Source organism: Arachis stenosperma, chromosome 3 (assembly GCF_014773155.1).
Source record: "Arachis stenosperma cultivar V10309 chromosome 3, arast.V10309.gnm1.PFL2, whole genome shotgun sequence".
In the NCBI taxonomy this organism is placed as follows: domain Eukaryota; kingdom Viridiplantae; phylum Streptophyta; class Magnoliopsida; order Fabales; family Fabaceae; genus Arachis; species Arachis stenosperma.
Genome location: NC_080379.1, coordinates 6758074 through 6779171, shown reverse-complemented (window position 1 = coordinate 6779171; position 21098 = coordinate 6758074). Strand labels below are relative to the sequence as shown.

Here is a 21098-nt window from a genome sequence, read left to right as displayed (position 1 = left end):
GGATTTTGGGAGTGACTTTGTGAATAAATCTGCCAGATTGTCACTTGAGCGGATCTGTTGCACATCAATTGTCCCTTGATTTTGAAGATCATGAGTGAAGAAGAATTTGGAAGAGATATGCTTTGTTCTATCACCTTTGATGTATCTACCCTTAAGTTGAGCAATGCATGCTGTATTATCTTCAAACAGGACAGTTGGAGCTATCTTATGATCAATCAGTCCACATGATGACGGGATATATTGGATCAAACTCCTGAGCCAAAAACACTCGCGACTTGCTTTATGAATCGCTAGTATTTCGGCATGATTAGAGGAGGTTGCTGCTATCGTCTGTTTTGTGGACTTCCATGATATAGCTGTACCACCATATGTGAACAGGTATCCTGTTTGTAATCTCCCTTTATGTGGATCAGATAAGTATCCGGCATCTACATAGCCAACTAGTTGTGACTTAGATCCATATGGATAAAACAATCCCATATCAACTGTTTCATGAAGATATCGAAAGATTTGTTTGATTCCACTCCAATGTCTTCTGGTTGGAGAGGAACTATACCTTGCTACTAAATTCACAGCAAATGATATATCGGGTCTTGTATTATTAGCAAGATACGTTAGCACTCCAATGACATTAAGATATGGTACTTCAGGACTAAGGATATCTTCATTTTCTTCTTTAGGACGGAATTGATCCTTTTCCACATCCAAAGACCTTACGATCGTTGGAGTACTTAATGGATGTGACTTATCCATATAAAATCTCTTCAAGATCTTTTCTGTGTATGTTGTTTGATGAATAAAGATCCCATTTTTTATATGCTCGATCTGCAGGCCGAGACAAAATTTAGTCATTCCAAGATCTTTCATTTCAAACTTTTCTTTTAGAGTTTTTATAATTGTTGGAATCTCTTCAGGTGTCCCAATGATATTTAAATCATCAACGTACACAGCAATTATAATGAATCCAGATGCAGATTTCTTTATGAAAACACAAGGACATATATCATCATTCTTGAATCCATTTTTGGCCAGATACTCAGTAAGACGATTATACCACATTCGTCCAAATTGCTTTAGACCGTATAAAGATCTTTGCAATTTGATTAAGTATAACCCTTGCGAATATTCATTGGATGGTTTAGATATCTTTAGTCCTTCAGGGACTTTCATATAGATATCCCGATCTAATGAGCCGTATAAATAGGTTGTTACCACATCCATTAAATGCATATGCAATTTATGATATGCAGATAAATTGACCAAATAATGCGATGTTATCGCATCCACTACAGGGGAATACGTTTCTTCATAATCTATACCGGGCCTTTGTGAAAAACCTTGTGCCACAAGTCGGGCTTTGTAGCGCACAACTTCATTTTTCTCATTTCGTTTTCTCACAAATACCCATCGGTATCCAACAGGTTTTACATATTCAGGTGTACGGACTACAGGTCCAAAGACTTCACGTTTTGCAAGTGAGTGTAATTCAGCCTTTATGGCTTCTTTCCATTTTGGCCAATCATTTCTTTGTCGACATTCTTTGAGTGATCTTGGCTTAAGATCCTTATTTTCATGCATGATATTCAATGCCACATTATATGCAAATATTTCATTGACAATTGTCTTATTTCGGTCCCATTTCTCTTCTGTAAAGACATAATTTATTGAGATCTCATCATTTTCACAATTTTCAGGTACCTAAACGTCTTCTGACGTTATATCAGAATTTTGGACAACTGCATGTGTCTCTACTATGTCTTTTTCAACAGGAATAATATTTACCTCTTTTCTCTTTCGAGGATTTTTGTCTTTGGAACCGACAGGCCTGCCAAGCTTCTGGCGTGTATTTGCTTCGGTGGCAATTTGTCCAACTAGGACATTAATTCGAATTGGGGTATTTTCTGCTGGTATATACGACTTGGTTATCCTCTTTGTATCAAAAAATGCATCAGACAGTTCATTTGCTATTCTTTGCAAATGTATAATCTTTTGAACTTCTAGTTCACATTGCCTTGATCGAGGATCTAAATGCATCAAGGATGATGCATTACAATTAAGTTCCTTTTCAGGAAGTTTATTCTCTCCTCCTAATGTTGGAAATTTTGATTCATCAAAATGACAATCCGCAAACCGGGCTTTAAATACATCTCCAGTTTGTATTTCAAGATACCTCACTATAGAGGGAGAATCATATCCAACATATATCCCCAATTTTCTTTGGGGTCTCATTTTAGTGCGATTAGGTGGTGCAATGGGAACATATATCGCACACCCAAATATTTTTAAATGGGAAACATTTGGCTGCTGGCCAAATGCTAATTGCATAGGAGAGAACTGATGGTAACTCGTTGGCCTCAAACGAATAAGTGATGCGGCATGTAAAATAGCATGCCCCCAAACCGAGGTTGGGAGATTTGTTCTCATAAGTAAGGGTCTAGTAATTAATTGGAGGCGTTTAATAAGTGATTCTGCTAACTCATTTTGTGTGTGAACATAAGCTACGGATGTTCAACACTTATCCATTAGCCAATACAATAAGCATCAAAAGTTTGGAAAGTAAATTCACCAGCATTATCAAGACGAATTGCTTTGATTGGATTTTCTGAAAATTGTGCTTTTAATCGAATAATTTGAGCCAGTAATCTCGCAAACGCCAGGTTGCGAGAAGATAATAAGCACACATGTGACCATCTTGAAGATGCGTCTATTAGGACCATAAAATATCTAAAAGATCCACATGGTGGATGAATAGGTCCACATATATCACCTTGAATCCTTTCTAGGAATTCAAGGGACTCAAATCCAATCTTTACTAGTGATGGCCTTAATAATAACTTTCTCTGAGAACATGCAGCACAACAAAATTCACTAGTTTTAAGAATCTTCTGGTTCTTTAGTGAATGTCCATGGAAGTTTTCAATAATTCTCCTCATCATGGTTGTTCGCGGATGACCCAATCGGTCGTGTCAAGTTATGAACTCATTTGGGCTAGTAAACTTCTGGTTTACAATGGCATGTGATCAGGGACGGACCCACACACAAAGTGGTGGGGGCATTTGCCCCTATTGAATTATAAAAAAAAATAATAATAAGTATACATGAAAATATATAATGTTCATTGTATCATTATATTTGTTCCATGCTTAAACATTTTTTTTATGTATGATAAAAATTTAAGTTATTAAATATCAATAAAATGAAAAAAAAAACTATATATCAATTTAATCTATTAAAATTAGAAAAATTAAATTTACTTAAATTAGAAAATAAATAATAATAATTCAATTAGTTAATTATACAAAATCAAACTTAAATTTTTAAATAAAAATAATATTATTAGTATTTAGTAGTTTTTCCTAAAAGTTAATTGAGTTAATATTATATATTATTTATTTATTTTTATTATTTTATTTAATTTAGTTTTGGCCTTATATATAATAAATTTTTTTGTCAAACAAACATCTACTATAAATATGATAGAATTTTAACTTTACAATTAATTAAATAAAAAAATTGTTAAATAATTATTTAATAAAAAATAGAGAGACATTATCTATATATATATATATATAAACAAAATTATATTTAACTATTAAATTTAAATTTTTTTTGTGTATTTTTTTGTTGATCTTTTCCACACAATTATAAAAACTTAGGAAAAATTAAAGTTAGTTCATTCAAATTATATTTCTAATAATTTTTTAATTGTTGAGCTATAATTCTTTTTGCATTATATAAAAATCAATAAAATATGATTTAATGGGTATACAATATCTGACAAAATGCTAGTATTAATAATAACTATATAAAAATATTTTTAAATTAATATACTTTTAGCATGTTAATTAAATTATTAAAAACTTAATTAATATATTTTAAATTTTAAATATTTATTTTTAATTATTTTTATATTATTTTTACCCCACTACCAAAAATTTTTGGATCCGTCAGTGCATGTGATTCAATTGCACTAATATTGTTATAATATAACCTAGATGAAAGTGAGGGTAATTTTTCTAATATAACTTTCTTGTTCGAATCATGAGTTGTGATACATAAGTACTCATGGTTTCCCTCATTCATAGTCTCAATATGATATCCATTTCGGCGAATATCTTTAAAACTCAACTAGTTTCTTCGAGACTTGGTAGACAACAGTGCATTATTTATTATGAATTTTGTTCCTCCAGGAAACAAAATTATAGCTCTTCCAGAACCTTCTATCACATTGCCTAAGCCAATAATAATATTAACACATTCTTCTTTTAGCACAAGATGGGTAAAATATATATCACTTTTGAGAATAGTGTGCGAACTTGCACTATCCGTAAGGCATACATCTTCATTACATATTCTTGCCATTTTTTTTAAAGACAAATAATAATAAAATGAGTAGCATGCACGATTAAATTGAATACTTGATCGGAATTATTTTTCTAAGAAATACTGCACATAAAAATAATGTCATATACTAAAATTTTATTTTAAAACATGAGATATTTAATGATTTCAAAATTCATAAACATTAATATTTCATTATTTATATATCATATTTGAAACTTAAATACATAGAAAATAAAACTTAATAATAAGTTCTTTACATTATTTATTTACATGAATACTTAACAATCTCACACATTAAACTATTCCATCATTGATCAAATAACCAATATTTTCTTCAGTGTCCTCAAAGAAATTAGATACATCATAATGAGTGGTGGAATTTTCAGCATCATTTGAAACGAAATTCGACTCTTTTCCCTTGTCGTCTTTTTTCAAAGATGCCTGGTGTTCATACCCTGGCCCCATGTTAAGGGCCCAGGTCTAACTAAAAGACCCAATCCAATAGATTAAACCTTTCTAAGCGCCGACCTTCACACAAGAAGTCGGTGTTCACTACGACTTGCTCTAAAGAAGTCGGACATGAGATTAGCTGGCACATAAACACTCATTTAAATGAGTAACCGCCCCTAAAATCTCTCTAACCGCTTCACAAAGCCATATCTTAACCTCCCTAAGATAATGGGACGGTTAACACCCTAAAGATACGGCACTACTCCAACGGTGGTTATTGGCTCACCACTATAAGTACACTGACACTCCTCAGGTATCTCTAAGCCCAATACTCTCTAGACCTGCTCACACCCTTGCTAACTTAGGCATCGGAGTGTCTTTGCAGGTACCACCCCCCATTCACTTGTGAACACAAGTCGGACGGAGTCTCCCGAGCTGCATACTCAGACGGAAACTTCCTTTCTCACACGTTTGGGCCAGTCAACGATGTCCGTCCAATTCCTCTCCGGTTATCCACCGTAACATTGGCGCCGTTGCCGGGGACCCGAGAGATCATTCATTGATGGCGGATAGGTCCCACGAAGAAGTCCATGCGGAAACAGATTCCGAAGAAGAGAATCTGGACGCAGGTAATAACAATGTGGACCTCAACCTCCACCAAGAAATCGATAATCAACACAGGGAAGGCACTTCAGGGGTAAAAAACCCGAAGGCAAACCCCTCAGACGAGCGAGAATCGGAAAAAGGCGGAGCATCCCACATAACCGAGCTAATGGGGTTAGTCCACAGCCGTCTGGAGCAGTTAGAACAAGAGCGGGAGAAACAAAGGGAAACAGAGAAGTACCTAAAAGAGGAGATGGAACGGCGGAAAGAGTTAGAAAGGAAACTCTCAAAGCTGGAATCCTCCCTCAAGAGTCACAACTCCCGCGACGACCAAGAAGAGTCACTCTTAGGTGAAGAAGATCCTTTTAGCGAGGACATAATGAGGGCAAAAGTTCCGAGAAACTTCAAAAGCCCTGATATGGACCTCTACAATGGAACCACGGATCCAAAGCATCACCTAAGCAACTTCAAAAGTCGGATGTACCTAGCTGATGCTTCCGACGCTACTCGATGCAAGGCTTTTCCGACCACCTTATCGAAAGCAGCGATGAAGTGGTTCGACAGCCTTCCCCCAAGATCGATCACCAGTTTTGAAGACCTCTCAAGGAAGTTTTTGATGAGGTTCTCAATTCAAAAAGACAAGGTGAAACATGCACCGAGCCTCCTGGGAGTAAAGCAGGAGGTCGGAGAATCTTTACGAGCCTATATGGAAAGATTCAACAAAGCATGTTTGGAGATCCAGGACCTGCCCACAGAGGCAGTCATAATGGGGCTAGTCAATGGACTCAGAGAAGGTCCCTTCTCACAGTCCATATCTAAAAGACACCCCGTTTCTCTAAGTGATGTACAAGAGAGAGCTGAAAAGTACATCAACATGGAGGAAAACGCCAAACTGAGAGACCTGAGCGGACGACCTGGGCTCCCTCCCTCAACAAAAGAGAGGGAAAGGGAAACCAAGAAAAGAGAAGAGCTCAGTCTCGAAAGGCCAAGAAAATACCACTCTTATACTCCCCTGAAAGTTTCTATAGTGGATGTATATAGAGAGATTTGCAACACTGAAAGACTGCCACCCCCTAGACCCATTAAAAATAAAAAAGGGAGAAGCCGCAGCGACTACTGCGAGTACCATAAAATATATGGTCACTCCACTAACGACTGTTACGACCTTAAGAATGTGATAGAAAAGATGGCTAGAGAAGGTCGGCTTGATAGATATCTCATAGAGAGGTCGGACGGTCACGGAAAGAGAAAGCGAGATGATATGGACAGAAGAGACCCACCACCGAAAACCCCAGAAAGACATATCCATATGATCTCAGGGGGATTTGCGGGAGGAGGACTCACCAAATCCTCTCGCAAAAGACATCTCAAGAGAGTCCACCAGGTCGGGGAAGAGTCACCCGACCTCCCCACCATTTCATTCACAAAAGAAGATGGGCAAGGAATAATCCCTGGACACGATGATCCAGTGGTAATAACTACGATCCTAGCAAATGCCCATCTCCATAGAACCCTAGTAGACCAAGGAAGCTCGGCGGATATTCTCTTCAAGCCTGCTTTCGACAAGCTAGGGTTAGATGAGAAAGAACTAAGAGCCTACCCCGACACCCTATATGGATTAGGGGACACGCCAATAAAACCACTAGGATTTTTACCCCTTCACACTACTTTTGGAAAAGGGGAAAAATCAAAAACTCTGAGTATAGACTTCATAGTCATCGATGTGGGGTCAGCTTATAATGCTCTAATCGGCAGAGCTACCCTCAATCGACTCGGAGCAGTGGTATCTACCCCTCACCTCTGCATGAAATTCCCGACCTCAGCAGGAATAGCAACGGTAAGGGGAGATAAAAAACTAGCAAGGAAGTGCTACAACGAAAGCCTAAACCTAAGGGGAAAGGGCAAAGAAGTCAACACAATAGAGCTCGGCGGTGCAAAGGCCAAAGAAGAGCTGCGACCACAACCGGGAGGAAAAACCGAGGAGATACAGGTTGGTGGAGAGGAAGGGAAAAACACTCACATAGGAGCCAACCTAGGGGAAACTCTAAAACAATGGTTGACTAAACTCCTAAGAGATAATTCCGATCTCTTCGCCTAGAAGGCCTCCGACATGCCTGGGATTGACCCCGAGCTCATGTCCCACAAGCTCTCGGTTTATCCAGGATCCCGACCTGTACAGCAAAGAAGACGCAAGCTCGGCCCAGAACGAGCCCTAATAGTAGAAGAGCAAGTACAGGCGCTCCTGGAAGCCGGCTTTATTAGAGAGGTCAAGTACCCAACATGGCTAGCCAATGTAGTGCTAGTCAAAAAACAGAATGGTAAATGGAGAATGTGCGTCGACTATACCGACCTAAATAAGGCATGTCCTAAGGACCCTTATCCCCTACCAAGTATTGATACCCTAGTGGACTCCAGCTCGGGGTACCAATACTTATCATTCATGGACGCCTACTCGGGATATAATCAAATTTCGATGTATGGGCCCGACCAGAAAAAAACATCATTCATCACACCCCGAGCCAACTACTGCTACGTGGTCATGCCATTCGGATTAAAGAATGCAGGAGCCACATATCAAAGGTTGATGAATAAAGTGTTTTCCTCCCACTTAGGGACCCTGATGGAAGTATATGTCGACGACATGCTAGTAAAAACCCAGAAAGAGGTCGACCTCTTATCCGACCTCTCACAAGTCTTTGACACCATAAGGCTGCATGGGATGAGATTAAACCCGGCAAAATGCGCCTTCGCGGTGGAGGCAGGAAAATTTCTAGGATTTATGCTAACAAAAAGAGGGATTGAGGCCAATCCCGACAAATGTAGAGCCATCCTAGAAATGAAAAGCCCGACCTGTTTGAGAGAAGTCCAACAGCTCAATGGCCGACTTGCAGCCCTCTCCAGATTCTTGGCAGGATCGGTACTAAAATCCCTTCCATTATTCTCCTTATTAAGAAAGGGATGCCAATTCGAATGGACTCCGGAATGTGAGGAGGCGTTCCAAGAGTTCAAAAAGTTTCTAAGCCAACCTCCTATCTTAACCCGACCAGTACCAGGGAAAGACCTCGTTTTGTACTTATCCGTAGCAAACAGGGCTGTCTCGTTAGCCCTGATAAAAGAAGACGAGGTCGGACAGCACCCGGTCTATTTCATCAAGGACCTGAACTAAGGTACCACAAACTTGAAAAGTTCGCCTACTCCTTAGTAATAGCCTCACGAAGGCTACGACCTTACTTTCAGGCTCACACAATAAGAGTCCGCACAAACCAACCCATGAAGCAAATCCTCCAAAAGACGGATGTTGCAGGGAGAATGGTTCAATGGGCAATAGAGCTCTCCGAATTCGATCTAAAATATGAAACTCGGACAGCAATTAAAGCTCAATGTCTCGCCGACTTCGTAGCAGAATACGCAGGAGACCAAGAGGAAAAGCCGACTACATGGAAACTCTATGTAGACGGATCCTCCAACAAAACAGGAAGCGGCGCAGGCATAATATTGGTAGATGAAAGAGGAACCCAGATTGAGGTTTCTCTAAAATTTGAATTCCCAGCCTCAAATAATCAGGCAGAATATGAAGCCTTGATTGCTGGGCTAAAATTAGCAGAAGAAGTCGGTGCTACAAAGGTGATGATATACAGCGACTCGCAAGTGGTGACCTCCCAAATAAGTGGAGAGTATCAGGCAAAGGACCCAAATATGAAGAGGTACTTGGAAAAAACTTTGGAGCACCTTGGGCGCTTTGCAGAAACCAAGGTAAAACACATAACTCGGGATCTGAACAGCAGAGCAGATGCCCTATCCAAGTTAGCAAGCACCAAACCAGGAGGAAACAATAGAAGCCTGATCCAAGAAACCCTCCAGGAACCCTCAGTAACAAAAGATAAGCAAGAGGTACTTGAAGTAGTCGGTTTGAACCTCGGATGGATGAATCCCTTAGTCGAATATCTGAAATTCGATATCCTCCCTAAAGAGGAAAAGGAAGCCAAAAGAATCCGAAGGGAAGCACAGCATTACACTTTGGTGAAAAATGTCCTTTACCGAAGAGGGATATCGACACCGTTGTTAAAATGCGTACCGACCTCAAGAACCGCCGAGGTGTTGGAGGAAGTACATAGCGGGATCTGCGGAAATCATCTCGGGGCAAGGTCACTAGCCAGAAAAATAATCCGAGCTGGATTCTACTGGCCGACCTTGCAGAAAGATGCCACAGAATTTGTGAAAAAATGTCAACCATGTCAGATGCATGCGAATTTCCACGTAGCTCCACCAGAAGAGCTCATTAGTATCACCTCTCCATGGCCTTTTGCAAAATGGGGAATGGACTTATTAGGTCCTTTTCCCCAAGCGCCAGGACAAGTCAAATACTTGATCGTGGGAATAGATTACTTCACAAAGTGGATAGAAGCAGAACCATTAGCCACCATCACCGCTCAGAGAAGTCGCAGGTTTCTCTACAAAAATATCATCACAAGATATGGGATACCTTATTCCATCACTACGGATAATGGAACCCAATTCACCGATGCTACCTTCAGAAGCTTAGTGGCCAGTATGAAGATCAAGCATCAGTTTACCTCAGTAGAGCACCCACAAGCCAACGGGCAGGCTGAGGCAGCTAACAAAGTCATACTAGCAGGGCTAAAGAAGAGATTGCAAGAAGCAAAAGGGGCTTGGGCTGAAGAGCTCCCTCAAGTGCTATGGGCCTACAGGACAACACCCCAATCCGCCACGGGAGAAACACCTTTCCGACTAGTCTACGGCGTGGAAGCCATGATTCCAATAGAAATCAATGAGCAAAGCCCAAGGGTAATTCTCCATGACGAGGTCGGAAATATACAGGGACACAAAGAAGAGCTCGACTTACTCCCCGAAGTCCGAGAAGGTGCCCAGATAAGAGAAGCTGCGTTGAAACAAAGAATGACTACAAGGTACAACAAAAAAGTCATTCGAAGAACGTTTGCTCCAGATGATTTGGTCTTAATCAGAAACGACATTGGAGTCAACAAATCGGGAGAAGGAAAGCTCGCCGCAAATTGGAAGGGACCATACAAAGTCAATGAAGTCCTAGGAAAAGGTTATTATAAAGTAACCGACCTAAACGGCACTGAGCTACCAAGGTCGTGGCATGCTTGTAATATGAAAAGGTACTACAGTTAAAAGCGAACTCTACTCCCTGATGTACTCTTTTCCCAACTTCATGATTTTTTCCCAAAAAGGATTTTTTCTGGAGAAGGGTTTTTAACGAGGCATCATAGTAGAGACTAAGGGAAAAATAGGCTATCAAGACCCTTAGTAGCAAAAGAAGGTACCTCCCCAATTAATAAAGATCTTTTTCATTCATAATATCTCTTATAATATCCTTCTTTATTTTTCTAAGTCCTTCTACGAAACGCGCCGACTTAAGCTCGACAAAACGTGAAAATCCCATGAACCGACCTAGATGGTCGTCAGGATAAAACGACGAGGTACAAGTCGGTGTAAAGAGGTTATATGAGTCGATCGTAAAAACTCGGAAACAAATCCGACTCATAAGTCGGAACAATATTCCGAGTAGGAAAGCTCGGAAACACACCGATCCCTAAATCGGAGCGTAGAACCGAGTAGAAGAAAAACGCATCGCAAAAATAACCAAAGTCATAGGAACTCGCTAAAACAAAAGTTGAGTATGAGGAATAACAAAAGAGATATAAAAACCTAGGAAGAAGTTTAAAGGATGTCCCAAAAAAGTCCTTAAACGAAAAAGTCCGAAAGACAAACAAGCCAAAAGGTTTTCAAGAAAAAGTCAAAGGGAATTCAGAAAATTAGAAAAGCATACACGCACAAGGTAACTTAAACCCTTATCCAAAAAAGGGTATTTATTTTGTTAATCTAAACCCTTACTCAAAAAGGGCACGTGACAAAATATTTTGTTAACGGCCTTAAAAGGCCAAAAAAGATTGTTCAAACATCATCAAGCAACATATAAATAAGTTTAAAAAAGGGGGGACTCACAGGCCGAGCCCCCATATAGCCATAAAAAATAATTTACTTCTGCAGAGGAGTAGACGAATCATCACCACCAGAGCCAGGAGGGGCGCCACCAGGACCAGGAAGAGAAGCTGAAGAGGAAGTCGGAGGAACAACTGAAGAACTCGGAGCGTCTTTGGGACGAGGAGGAGACTCGATAATCCTCTGCCCCCGAGTCTTCAAATCTGACTCGGAAACAACCTCGGGGGCAGGAGGATCCACGATAGCACCGTCAATGACGACCTTATCAGGATGTAAAGGAGAAAGGTCCAAGTCGGGAGCGATAACTCTGACTTGCTCCAGGAAAATTCTCCAAGACTCCTCGGCCCCATCAGCGATAGAGTCCTCCAACTCAGCATATGCGTTCCGAGAATTCAACAAATCCTTCCTCACAGCCATAAGATCCTGAAATAAACTTTGGTAACTATCCTGTGCTGTCTTCCTTAAATTCGCCTCCATAGTACACTGGGCCCGCAGCTTACTCTCCTTCTCCCGGAGGCTATCCCTCTCCTCCTTCAACTTGGCCACCTCCTCCTTTAACTCCCTCTCTTGATCTTGGAAAGCAAGAAGCCTCCCCTCCAACTCCTCAACCTTCGAGGTTACCCCCAAAGAGCTGAGGGGAGTCTTCTCAAAAAGATCTAAAAGTTTGCCACAAACACCTGCTGCCCTAAAACTCTCCTCGGCCATGGTGGTAAGGTGGTTTCGAACAGAAACATCATCCATACTTATAAAAGGATAGATGTTCTTTCGGACGAATGCAAGAGCATCCGCCTTAACCCCACCATCAAAAGAAGAAGAGCCAGACTCTGAAGTCTTGCGCTTCTTCTTCTCTGGCTCAGGAAGAAGTTGGGCAGAAGGGAGTGGCCGGGACAAAGTTGAAGAGGAAATTATAATGGGCCGAGAGGGAGTACCCACGTTCTTAGGAGGAGGAGGAGGAGGAGGAGGAGAGGCGATCGCCCTGGCACCACCAGACCTGGCCCGGGACTTTGCCTTAGCCTCCTGAACTCGTTGGTAAGATTCCTGAGCATTCTTCCTTGCCATATCTGCAAAAGAAACAACTAGCAAAAGTTACAAGTCGGTAAAAACTCAAACCGGCAGAAACAAGTCGGAAATGAGAGATGCATGCACTACCTAGTTGTGACCGAATAAAAGTCGGCGTCCCTTGGAGAAATTTCCTCGTATCTAAATACGGGGCCCTCCCCCACGCCTCTCGGAAAAACCCCACGATAGCCGCCTCCACCTCGTCAAGGTCATCTAGACCATACTTCTCACAAGGGGAGGCCGCCAACCAATAAAGGGGAAAGCGAGGGGAGGAGTGCTCATCCAGGAAAAAGGGGTGGTGACCCTCTACAGCTTGCACTTTGAAGAAATAATTCTTGAAATCGTGAAAGGATTCGTCAAAAAGGGTGAAAATTCTCCGACCTTGTATGGCTCGGAAAGACACCCATTGTTGTTTGTTATTTAGCCCACTAAAGGGCTTAGTCATATGAAAGAGAAAAAAGAAAATCCTCAAAGAGGTCGGAAAGTCCAAGGCGTGGCTAACAAACTGATAAATTTTCAGAAAACCCCAAGAATTAGGATGAAGTTGGGTAGGTGCAACTCGACAGTGGTGCAAGACAGATATTTCAAAATCCGAAAAGGGAAGAAAAACACCCAAGCGGGTGATCATACATTCATACATAAAGAAAAAATGAGGAGCCGCCTCATCAGCCCTCCCAAAACAAACCCGGTCTTCCGGACCCGGGACTATCAACTCATACTTTGGCTCTTCCTCCTCCGAAGTACAAAGCCGGTGATGAGTACGAAGATGAGTGATAAACTCAGCATCGACCAAGGGTTCCTCCCCAAGGACAGTGTCATCAACCCACAGAGAAAGAACATATACAGAGGCCATTTTTCTTTATATAATGAAAAATGACAGAAACCTACAAAAAGGAAAAAAAAAAGAAAATAAAAAAATACGGTCCCTAAAGGGGAGGGATGCGAAACCGAAAATCTACAGATCAACCTATCCACCCATAAAAACCAAAAGCATGCAAACATAAGGCATGACATGGAAAAAGTGAACACTAACCTTTATCCGAGAAATGAAGGTTGGGAAAGGCAGAAATCTTCAAGCACAAGAATACAGCACGAACAAGGAGATAAGAAGTTTGAAAGATTGCAGAAACGGAAGAAGGAAAGAGAGGAAAAGTATTTATAAACATACTAAGGGGCATAATGGTAAAAACGAGGCAGTCATTAATGAGATTGCACCGTTACCAAAGCCCTCAATCCCTAAATGCTTCCTCAACGGACACGACGCTTGAATTGACGTAACTGTCAGAAACAAAAGGTCGCAAAAATCACGTCGGTTTCGAAACCCGTGAAAGTCGGCTACGAACCCGAGTTAAATACTTGAACCCAAGCCTCAAAAAGATCTTGGGCTCAAGTAGGGGCACTGTTCATACCCTGGCCCCATGTTAAGGGCCCAGGTCCAACTAAAAGGCCCAATCCAATAGATTAAACCTTTCTAAGCGCCGACCTTCACACAAGAAGTCGGTGTTCACTACGACTTGCTCTAAAGAAGTCGGACATGAGATTAGCTGGCACATAAACACTCATTTAAATGAGTAACCGCCCCTAAAATCTCTCTAACCGCTTCACAAAGCCATATCTTAACCTCCCTAAGATAATGGGACGGTTAACACCCTAAAGATACGGCACTACTCCAACGGTGGTTATTGGCTCACCACTATAAGTACACTGACACTCCTCAGGTATCTCTAAGCCCAATACTCTCTAGACCTGCTCACACCCTTGCTAACTTAGGCATCGGAGTGTCTTTGCAGGTACCACCCCCCATTCACTTGTGAACACAAGTCGGACGGAGTCTCCCGAGCTGCATACTCAGACGGAAACTTCCTTCCTCACACGTTTGGGCCAGTCAACGCCGTCCGTCCAATTCCTCTCCGGTTACCCACCGTAACACCTGGTAAAAATCGACTAGGTGCCTTGTGGTACGGCAGGTACGTGACCAATGGCCCTTTCCACCACAACGGAAATACTTATCCTCTGTTGATTTATTCTGCCCGATATTTCTTTCTTTATCCCACTTCTGATGGGATCATCTCTTTTAAATATAATTCCTTTTCTTTCCATAATTTTTCTTGTTATTAAAACCTTACCATTTACCTCTTCTAGGGTAGTAATTTGCCGCATTTACTTCAGAAAATGGGGCGGCGCCAGCTGGACGCGCTTCATGATTTTTTAAAAGTAATTTATTGTTGCGTTCAGCAACAAGAAGGCAATAAATTAATTCAGAATATTTTTTAAACCATTTTTCTTAATACTACTGCTGCAAGAGCACATTCGAGGTACGGAAGGTTGAGAAAGTTTTTTGTAACATATCATAGTCAATTATCTTTTTCCCACATAATTTCATTCGTGAGGTGATACGAAACATTACAGAATTATATTCATTTATGGATTTAAAATCTTGTAAACGCAAGTGCGTCCATTCATATCAGGCTTGAGGAAGTATCATCGTTTTCTGATGATTATACATTTCTTCAAGGTCTTTCCAAAGATTTGCAGGATATTTTAATGTGAGATATTCATTTTTCAATCCTTCGTCAAGATGACGACGAATGAAAATCATGGCTTTGACTTTATCCTTCTGGGATGCATTATTTTCAGCCTTAATGGTATCTCCAAGATCCATTGAATCAAGATGAATTTCAGCATCTAGTATCCATGATAAATAATTGTTTCCAGATATATCAAGAGCATCGAATTCAAGATGAAAGAATTTCGACATAATGAAAATTTATTACCTGAGTCATCCTAAAAATTTGATCAGAGTCTCATGCTAATAACGTGTTGTAAAATAAATAAAAGATATACTAAATATAAAATAAAGATGTATAAATAAAAGACTCTAGTATGAATATAATTAGCTCAATAATAATTCATATATATATATATATATATATATATATATATATATATATATTATATGTTGTAATGTGTATATATATAAAGATAGAAAGAAGTATTTAGTAAATTAAAAATAAAGAAAGAGAATTGCTTTTGTTTATTGTACTGTTTCAAAAATCTAAACCCATTCCTCTATTTATACAAGTTCAAGATTTCACTTTCAAAGGTTGAAAAATATACCTGCATATTCTTTATATTTTGGTCCTTATTTCCCCCCCCCCCCCCCCTTTTTTCTTTTTCTCTCTTCAGAAAATATTTAAAGGATTGCCACTAAAATATATATCACTTCTTTTTCACTTTTAACAATTTACTTTTTAATATCATTTAATTATAATATTGATAATACATGATATTATCATGATTTATAAAAAATAAAATTTTAACAAAAATGACTATTTAAACGAACGAAAGTTAGAATGAAAATATGAAATAAAATAAATTCGAATTGAATATTTTGTAATTTTACTTAAAGTTCAATTTATGTATAAATTTAAAATTAATTTATATATTTTAAAAACTATATATCCATTTTGCTCTAGCACAACGCGACTGTCTAAATCTAGTTTTTAAGTTATTTGATTAGCCTACACTCGCATGATCATTACACAGGGTTTTTTGCTTTTCCTCGTTTTTTCTTCTTTTGTTAACCCCCAAATAAAAACTAATTCTAAGTTGCATTGTAATAGGCTAATAGCAATTGGTAAGGAGGAAAAGGAAAAGATTAGAACAAAAATCCGCAGGTAGGGGATATACTATTGGCCTAAAATCCCATAGTAGAGCCGAAAGGTTGGCTTGATTTATGGCTTATGATATATTGGACTTTTCATTTCAACTAGTGAGAACTGAGAACCATGGTACTCAACAAAACTTGTGTCTCTCAGATAGGGAAAGATCAAATTGTATCAAACAACTCGGATGATTATGGCTTTGATAGCATTAAAGATGACTAATACTAATAAAATAATCACGAACCACCTAAAGATAAAGCATAATACAGCACCCTTCTTTGCTATATGTCTGCTGCAAGGAAGTTACCAGCCAGTGTAACCTGTAAAAGTATGAACACACTTTTAACAAATGCTATACTAGATAAGTGAAACCAAACAGCTGAGATAGGGAGTGAGAGTACCTTCTCGCCCAATTTGAAGGGAGGAAGCCCCTTGTAAGGACATGTACCGCATCTGAAAGCATCCCCTAGTCCACACTGCACAGACCCAAAAAATTTTGAACAGAGTGAAAAATGTAGGTAAAACAGGTCTAGCAAAGATTGACAGAATGAACTGAAAAGCAAATATTCACACACTAGTGTACAAATTATACTGTCACAACAACAAGAGTTCAAACCACACTTAGAAATTCTTGTTCCATCATGGTAGGTAGGCTCAATTCAACATGGTTTATCAATTATAAAACTCACCAAAGTAGCTATGAATTAGGCCACTCTTCCATAGTTGAAAATGAGAGAAATGACGGTCACAGGAGTCTAATTACACGAGTTACCAGGGAAGGGAATTTTTCTTTTTTTTTTTGGGGGGGGGGGGGGGTAGTTAATCTGAACAAAACAGAAAAGGAAAGCTATCAAATTAACAAAGAACATATAGATAACTTGATGAATAAAAAAATGCACAAATTAAATTTCTTTGAACTGTCTGCATAGAATGTACAGACAGCACCAGACAGCAAAGCACACACATTACATGCAATTAGATATACTCTAAACAATTATGAACAGTAAAACTGGATATAGCAAAGGAAAAAAAGCCATACATTTCCACAAGCTGATTGAGGATTATTGATTTGTTCTGCAGTTAATCCTAGCTTTACTGCTTTTTCCTCTTCTTCGGCCCTCCCACATGTGCAATTTTTACAGGCTTTTCTTGTACTTCCAATTTCACAATCACCTATTGGACAAGTATGTTAGTTAATAGCTTAATGTATTAGTGTGCTAATAAACTAAGGACAACAATTATAAAAGTAAGCATTACTAGGTGGAAGCTGGGGTTTCTTTAAATCTTCTTCAGTCAAAAGACTATCCTCATCAATCAGATCTGAGTCTACATCAATTTGCACTTTAGGTGAATTCTTCACCACTTTCTTCAGTGCAAAAGATGATCCAACTTTCCATGAAGGCTTTTTAGCTTTGATCTGCATGCAAGGCATAACATACCAACAATTAGAATTTGTAAGACATTCATCAAAGTCAATCAGAAAAAGTCAAAAAGGAATAATTTTACATGCCACATGTCCAATAGTCAACCCAAGAGGCAATAGGAAGACAAAATCAGCAGAATACAGTGAATCGGGATAAAATTATATATGTTGTGATAAAAAGAAGAAAAAATGTAGTTGAAATTAAATGTGCTCGATCCAATGACTTGATGATAATAACAGTAGATCAGATTTCAAAACCAATCAAGAATTAAATCCTTTAAAAACAATGCATGTGTTACAGTCTATCACTCAACACATCCACCATATGATAATACTGTATTCCATTTTGTAAACTTGAGAGAACATATGAGCAAATTAACCTGATGATAAATAAGAGACAGCAGCGTCAGATACAAGATAATTAACATACCCCAGAGAATCTGCCTCCTGATAGGACAGTTGATTTTAATTGTACAACTTGAGCTTCTATAAACCCAGCCAACAATAACTTGCTCTCAAGATCAGATATAATCTGTAAGGACAAATGTGGAAAATAAGATCATGCATAACAATATAAATTTACCCCAAGTAGAACTAAGCCTGTTTTTACCGTATCAGGTGAACCTGCAACAGACTGAGATGACTTGATAATGAGAGTTGTTCCACCTGATTTCAACACTCTCAGGCCTTCTTGAACCAGTTGGTCCATAGGACAATCAAGAGACAGCCAGATTAAAACCACAATGTCTACAGAGGAAGATTCTACTGGCAGTTTGCCTGCAGTATGCAATAGATGGTTAAAAAAATGTCCTACTCCCCTACTCCTACTACACTACAATATAATCAAACACATAAATGTACAATAAGATTTTGGATTCATCATATTGAAGGGTTCCAAAAATGCATGCTTTAGGAATCGATAATAAGCATGCACTTGATCTGAATCTTTCTCAATAGATGAAGCATATTTAGGCTTAGGTTCCCCTACTTGAATGAAACTTGATACCCAACAGAGTGCAACCAAGCATTAAAAAATCAGTTTCAAACGTTATTACAATGGATAAAGCTGCTAGCCTCTAATTGTTGAAGCATCAACCGAAACTAATTGGTATAGAAACTTAACTAGCATATAAACTCCTTGAATACAAACAACACATAACAGCCCCATTTGATACCAAAATCTGTCTAGAAGATATATAACCAAGCTTTTACTTGCTGTATTCAAAGTTAAGGAAGATGCACACCGTAGAAAGTACAACTTTTTATTGATTTATAAATTCATTATATTTAAAAAGCAATTTAAAACTTATGGTGTAGGACATGCTATATGCAAAATCACATCTAGTGATCACCAAACAAGAAATTCAAAGAAACGAGAGGGAAAATTACTTAGTGATGATGCAGATGTAACCACCAAAGGATCATATTGCTCAGCCCCTTCATTTCCAAGTTCTTTAATGGCTTCAAATACTTGACTTACAGGAAGAACTGCTTCATCTGTACATGCCAACACAGCAACGCTAGTCTTTGTAGCATCCTAAAATATGGAAAAGAAAAATCGCTCAGTAGGTTTTAATTTCAGCATCTTTTCTCTTACCATATGGGGAAAAAGGTAGGATTTCTCTTATCAAGTGAATAATTAGTAAGAGAAAAACAAAATGGAATGACACCGAAGGAAATTTGGGAAAATAGAACATCTGTATTCATAAAAATACTACTAACATATACTAAACCCCAAAGTTGAACAATTAAACAACATCAAAATGCATGAATAACCACAAACAAATAGAAAACTAGCTACATGTTTAAAAAAAGAAAAAGAAAAAAATGAATACAGATTTTTCTTATATTTAATGGTAAAAAAAGAAGACCGCACACACACAATTACGCCTTATGTGAGTTACAGAAAGAAGCAAAAAAGGCCTTTCACCATAGCCAACAAAGAAAAGAACTGAATTAAAAACCCTAGGAATCGCAGAAGATAAAAGGAAAAGAAACTCGAATAATACTGTAGCAGCTCAAAATCTTATACACCGACTTGATGGAGTATATGGATGGCTACAACAATCAGAAAGAGAAATCCACAAATAATTAAGAAACAGAAATAGTGATTAAAAAGAAGTACGAACCATTGCAAATTTGCAATGAGATCTTGAACCAGAAGGAAGCAAGAGGAAGAGAACTTAGAAGGTTCGAGAGATGTGTTTGTTTCACAGAGCAGAAAGCCCCTTGATTTGGAACGCAGAAGATTTTTTTTTTTTTCATTTCTGAAACAAGGAGCGGGTATTTAAAGGGACCGGTTGAGTACGTGGAATGCCTAATGTCCAACCACGTGCGTATCACGTGATCGCATCAATTTGCACGGGGTTTCGGTAAAAAAAAAACACATTATCACGAGAATTAATGGGCTTAGTTGGGTCAGCGTGGATTTGAGCCGGCCCAAATTTGCACCGGTTCATCGGCGTCATCGTACCCTTCGAAATGCACGGTGTAACTTGACCAAAAAAAAAACGCACGGTGTAAGGAGCGTTGCAGCAAGTAAAATTAACACTGGAGTCTGTAGACTGCAGGCTGCTGCTCTCAACGACCATCATGCCATGACGGAGAAGGCGGCGCCTCCACCGTCGAAGCCGCTAACACCTCAAGAATGGGAGCTTTTGCTGTTTGTGTTTGTGTTTCTTGGATGCTTTTGCTGGCCAAGAATGGGAGCTTTCACAAAGGCTCTTCTTGATTTCAAGAAAATCGCAGCATTACTTGATTTTTCGGCTGCTGGCTGTGCGGTGGTTTTTGGGTTTCAATCAGCTAATTTCTAGTAGAAGTTGTCAGAAGACAAAGTCTATGATCAAGGCTTGCTTTATTTGCTCTTCTTGTGTTTTGCTCGGTGTGTGTTGAGGTCCTCAGAATGAAAGAAGATGGGTATACTGAGTTAGTTAATTCAATCAAGCTGCTTGAAGATGGTCTCATATGTGGATCATCTTTCAAATGGTTGTCTCCCGGTAGCACTGAAATTGCCATTGCGTTCCGTACTTTCGATAAGTTTCTAAGCAAGCAGCGACATCACTCGCGGCGGAGAATGGAGAGGAGAGCAGAGAAGCGATATGGGCAGCGAACCCGCGACAGAAACGAAGTAGACGAACCGTGAATTAGCGACGCGGGTGAGGTGACTGACGCTGGTTGCATCAACGACGGCAACAACAACCGAGAGAATAAGCACTGAAGAAGCATCGAAGATTGAAGAATAAATCAATCAAATTTTTAAAAAAGAAACTCACGAAGCATTGAAGCAAGCAAGCAGCAAACAGGGGTTAGTGAGGGAGGAGCCGAGGAGTGCTTACCGTAGAGGTGAGCATCGACGAGATGAGCAAGGGCCAGAGACCGAATAGGCGAGCCGACAAGATGAGCAATATGCGACGGTGAGGTGGGCGACGTGAGCGATGACAATGTGTCTGAACGGAGATTCCACGGTGATGAGAAGAGGGGAGTGGCAGCTGGTGGTGGGGGCTTCTCTTGTCTCTCATAGGGTTCAGGGTTGGTTTGTGAATTCATTGAATTGTTTGGCCGGTTCA

At 39.4% G+C, this 21098-nt stretch overlaps 1 protein-coding gene across 1 annotated transcript; it reads right to left on the bottom strand.

The window, feature by feature from the left end:
- Positions 1–16185: 16185 nt before the first annotated feature.
- On the bottom strand, positions 16186–19788 carry LOC130967669 (anamorsin homolog). Its single transcript, XM_057892629.1, has 8 exons — positions 19662–19788; positions 18922–19069; positions 18143–18309; positions 17963–18064; positions 17367–17526; positions 17149–17282; positions 16511–16585; positions 16186–16429 (listed from the first exon to the last, which is right to left on the bottom strand). The coding sequence occupies exons 1-8, from the start codon at positions 19662–19664 to the stop codon at positions 16391–16393; spliced, it is 828 nt and encodes a 275-aa protein (XP_057748612.1). The 5' UTR covers positions 19665–19788; the 3' UTR covers positions 16186–16390.
- Between the last annotated feature and the right edge of the window lie 1310 nt (positions 19789–21098).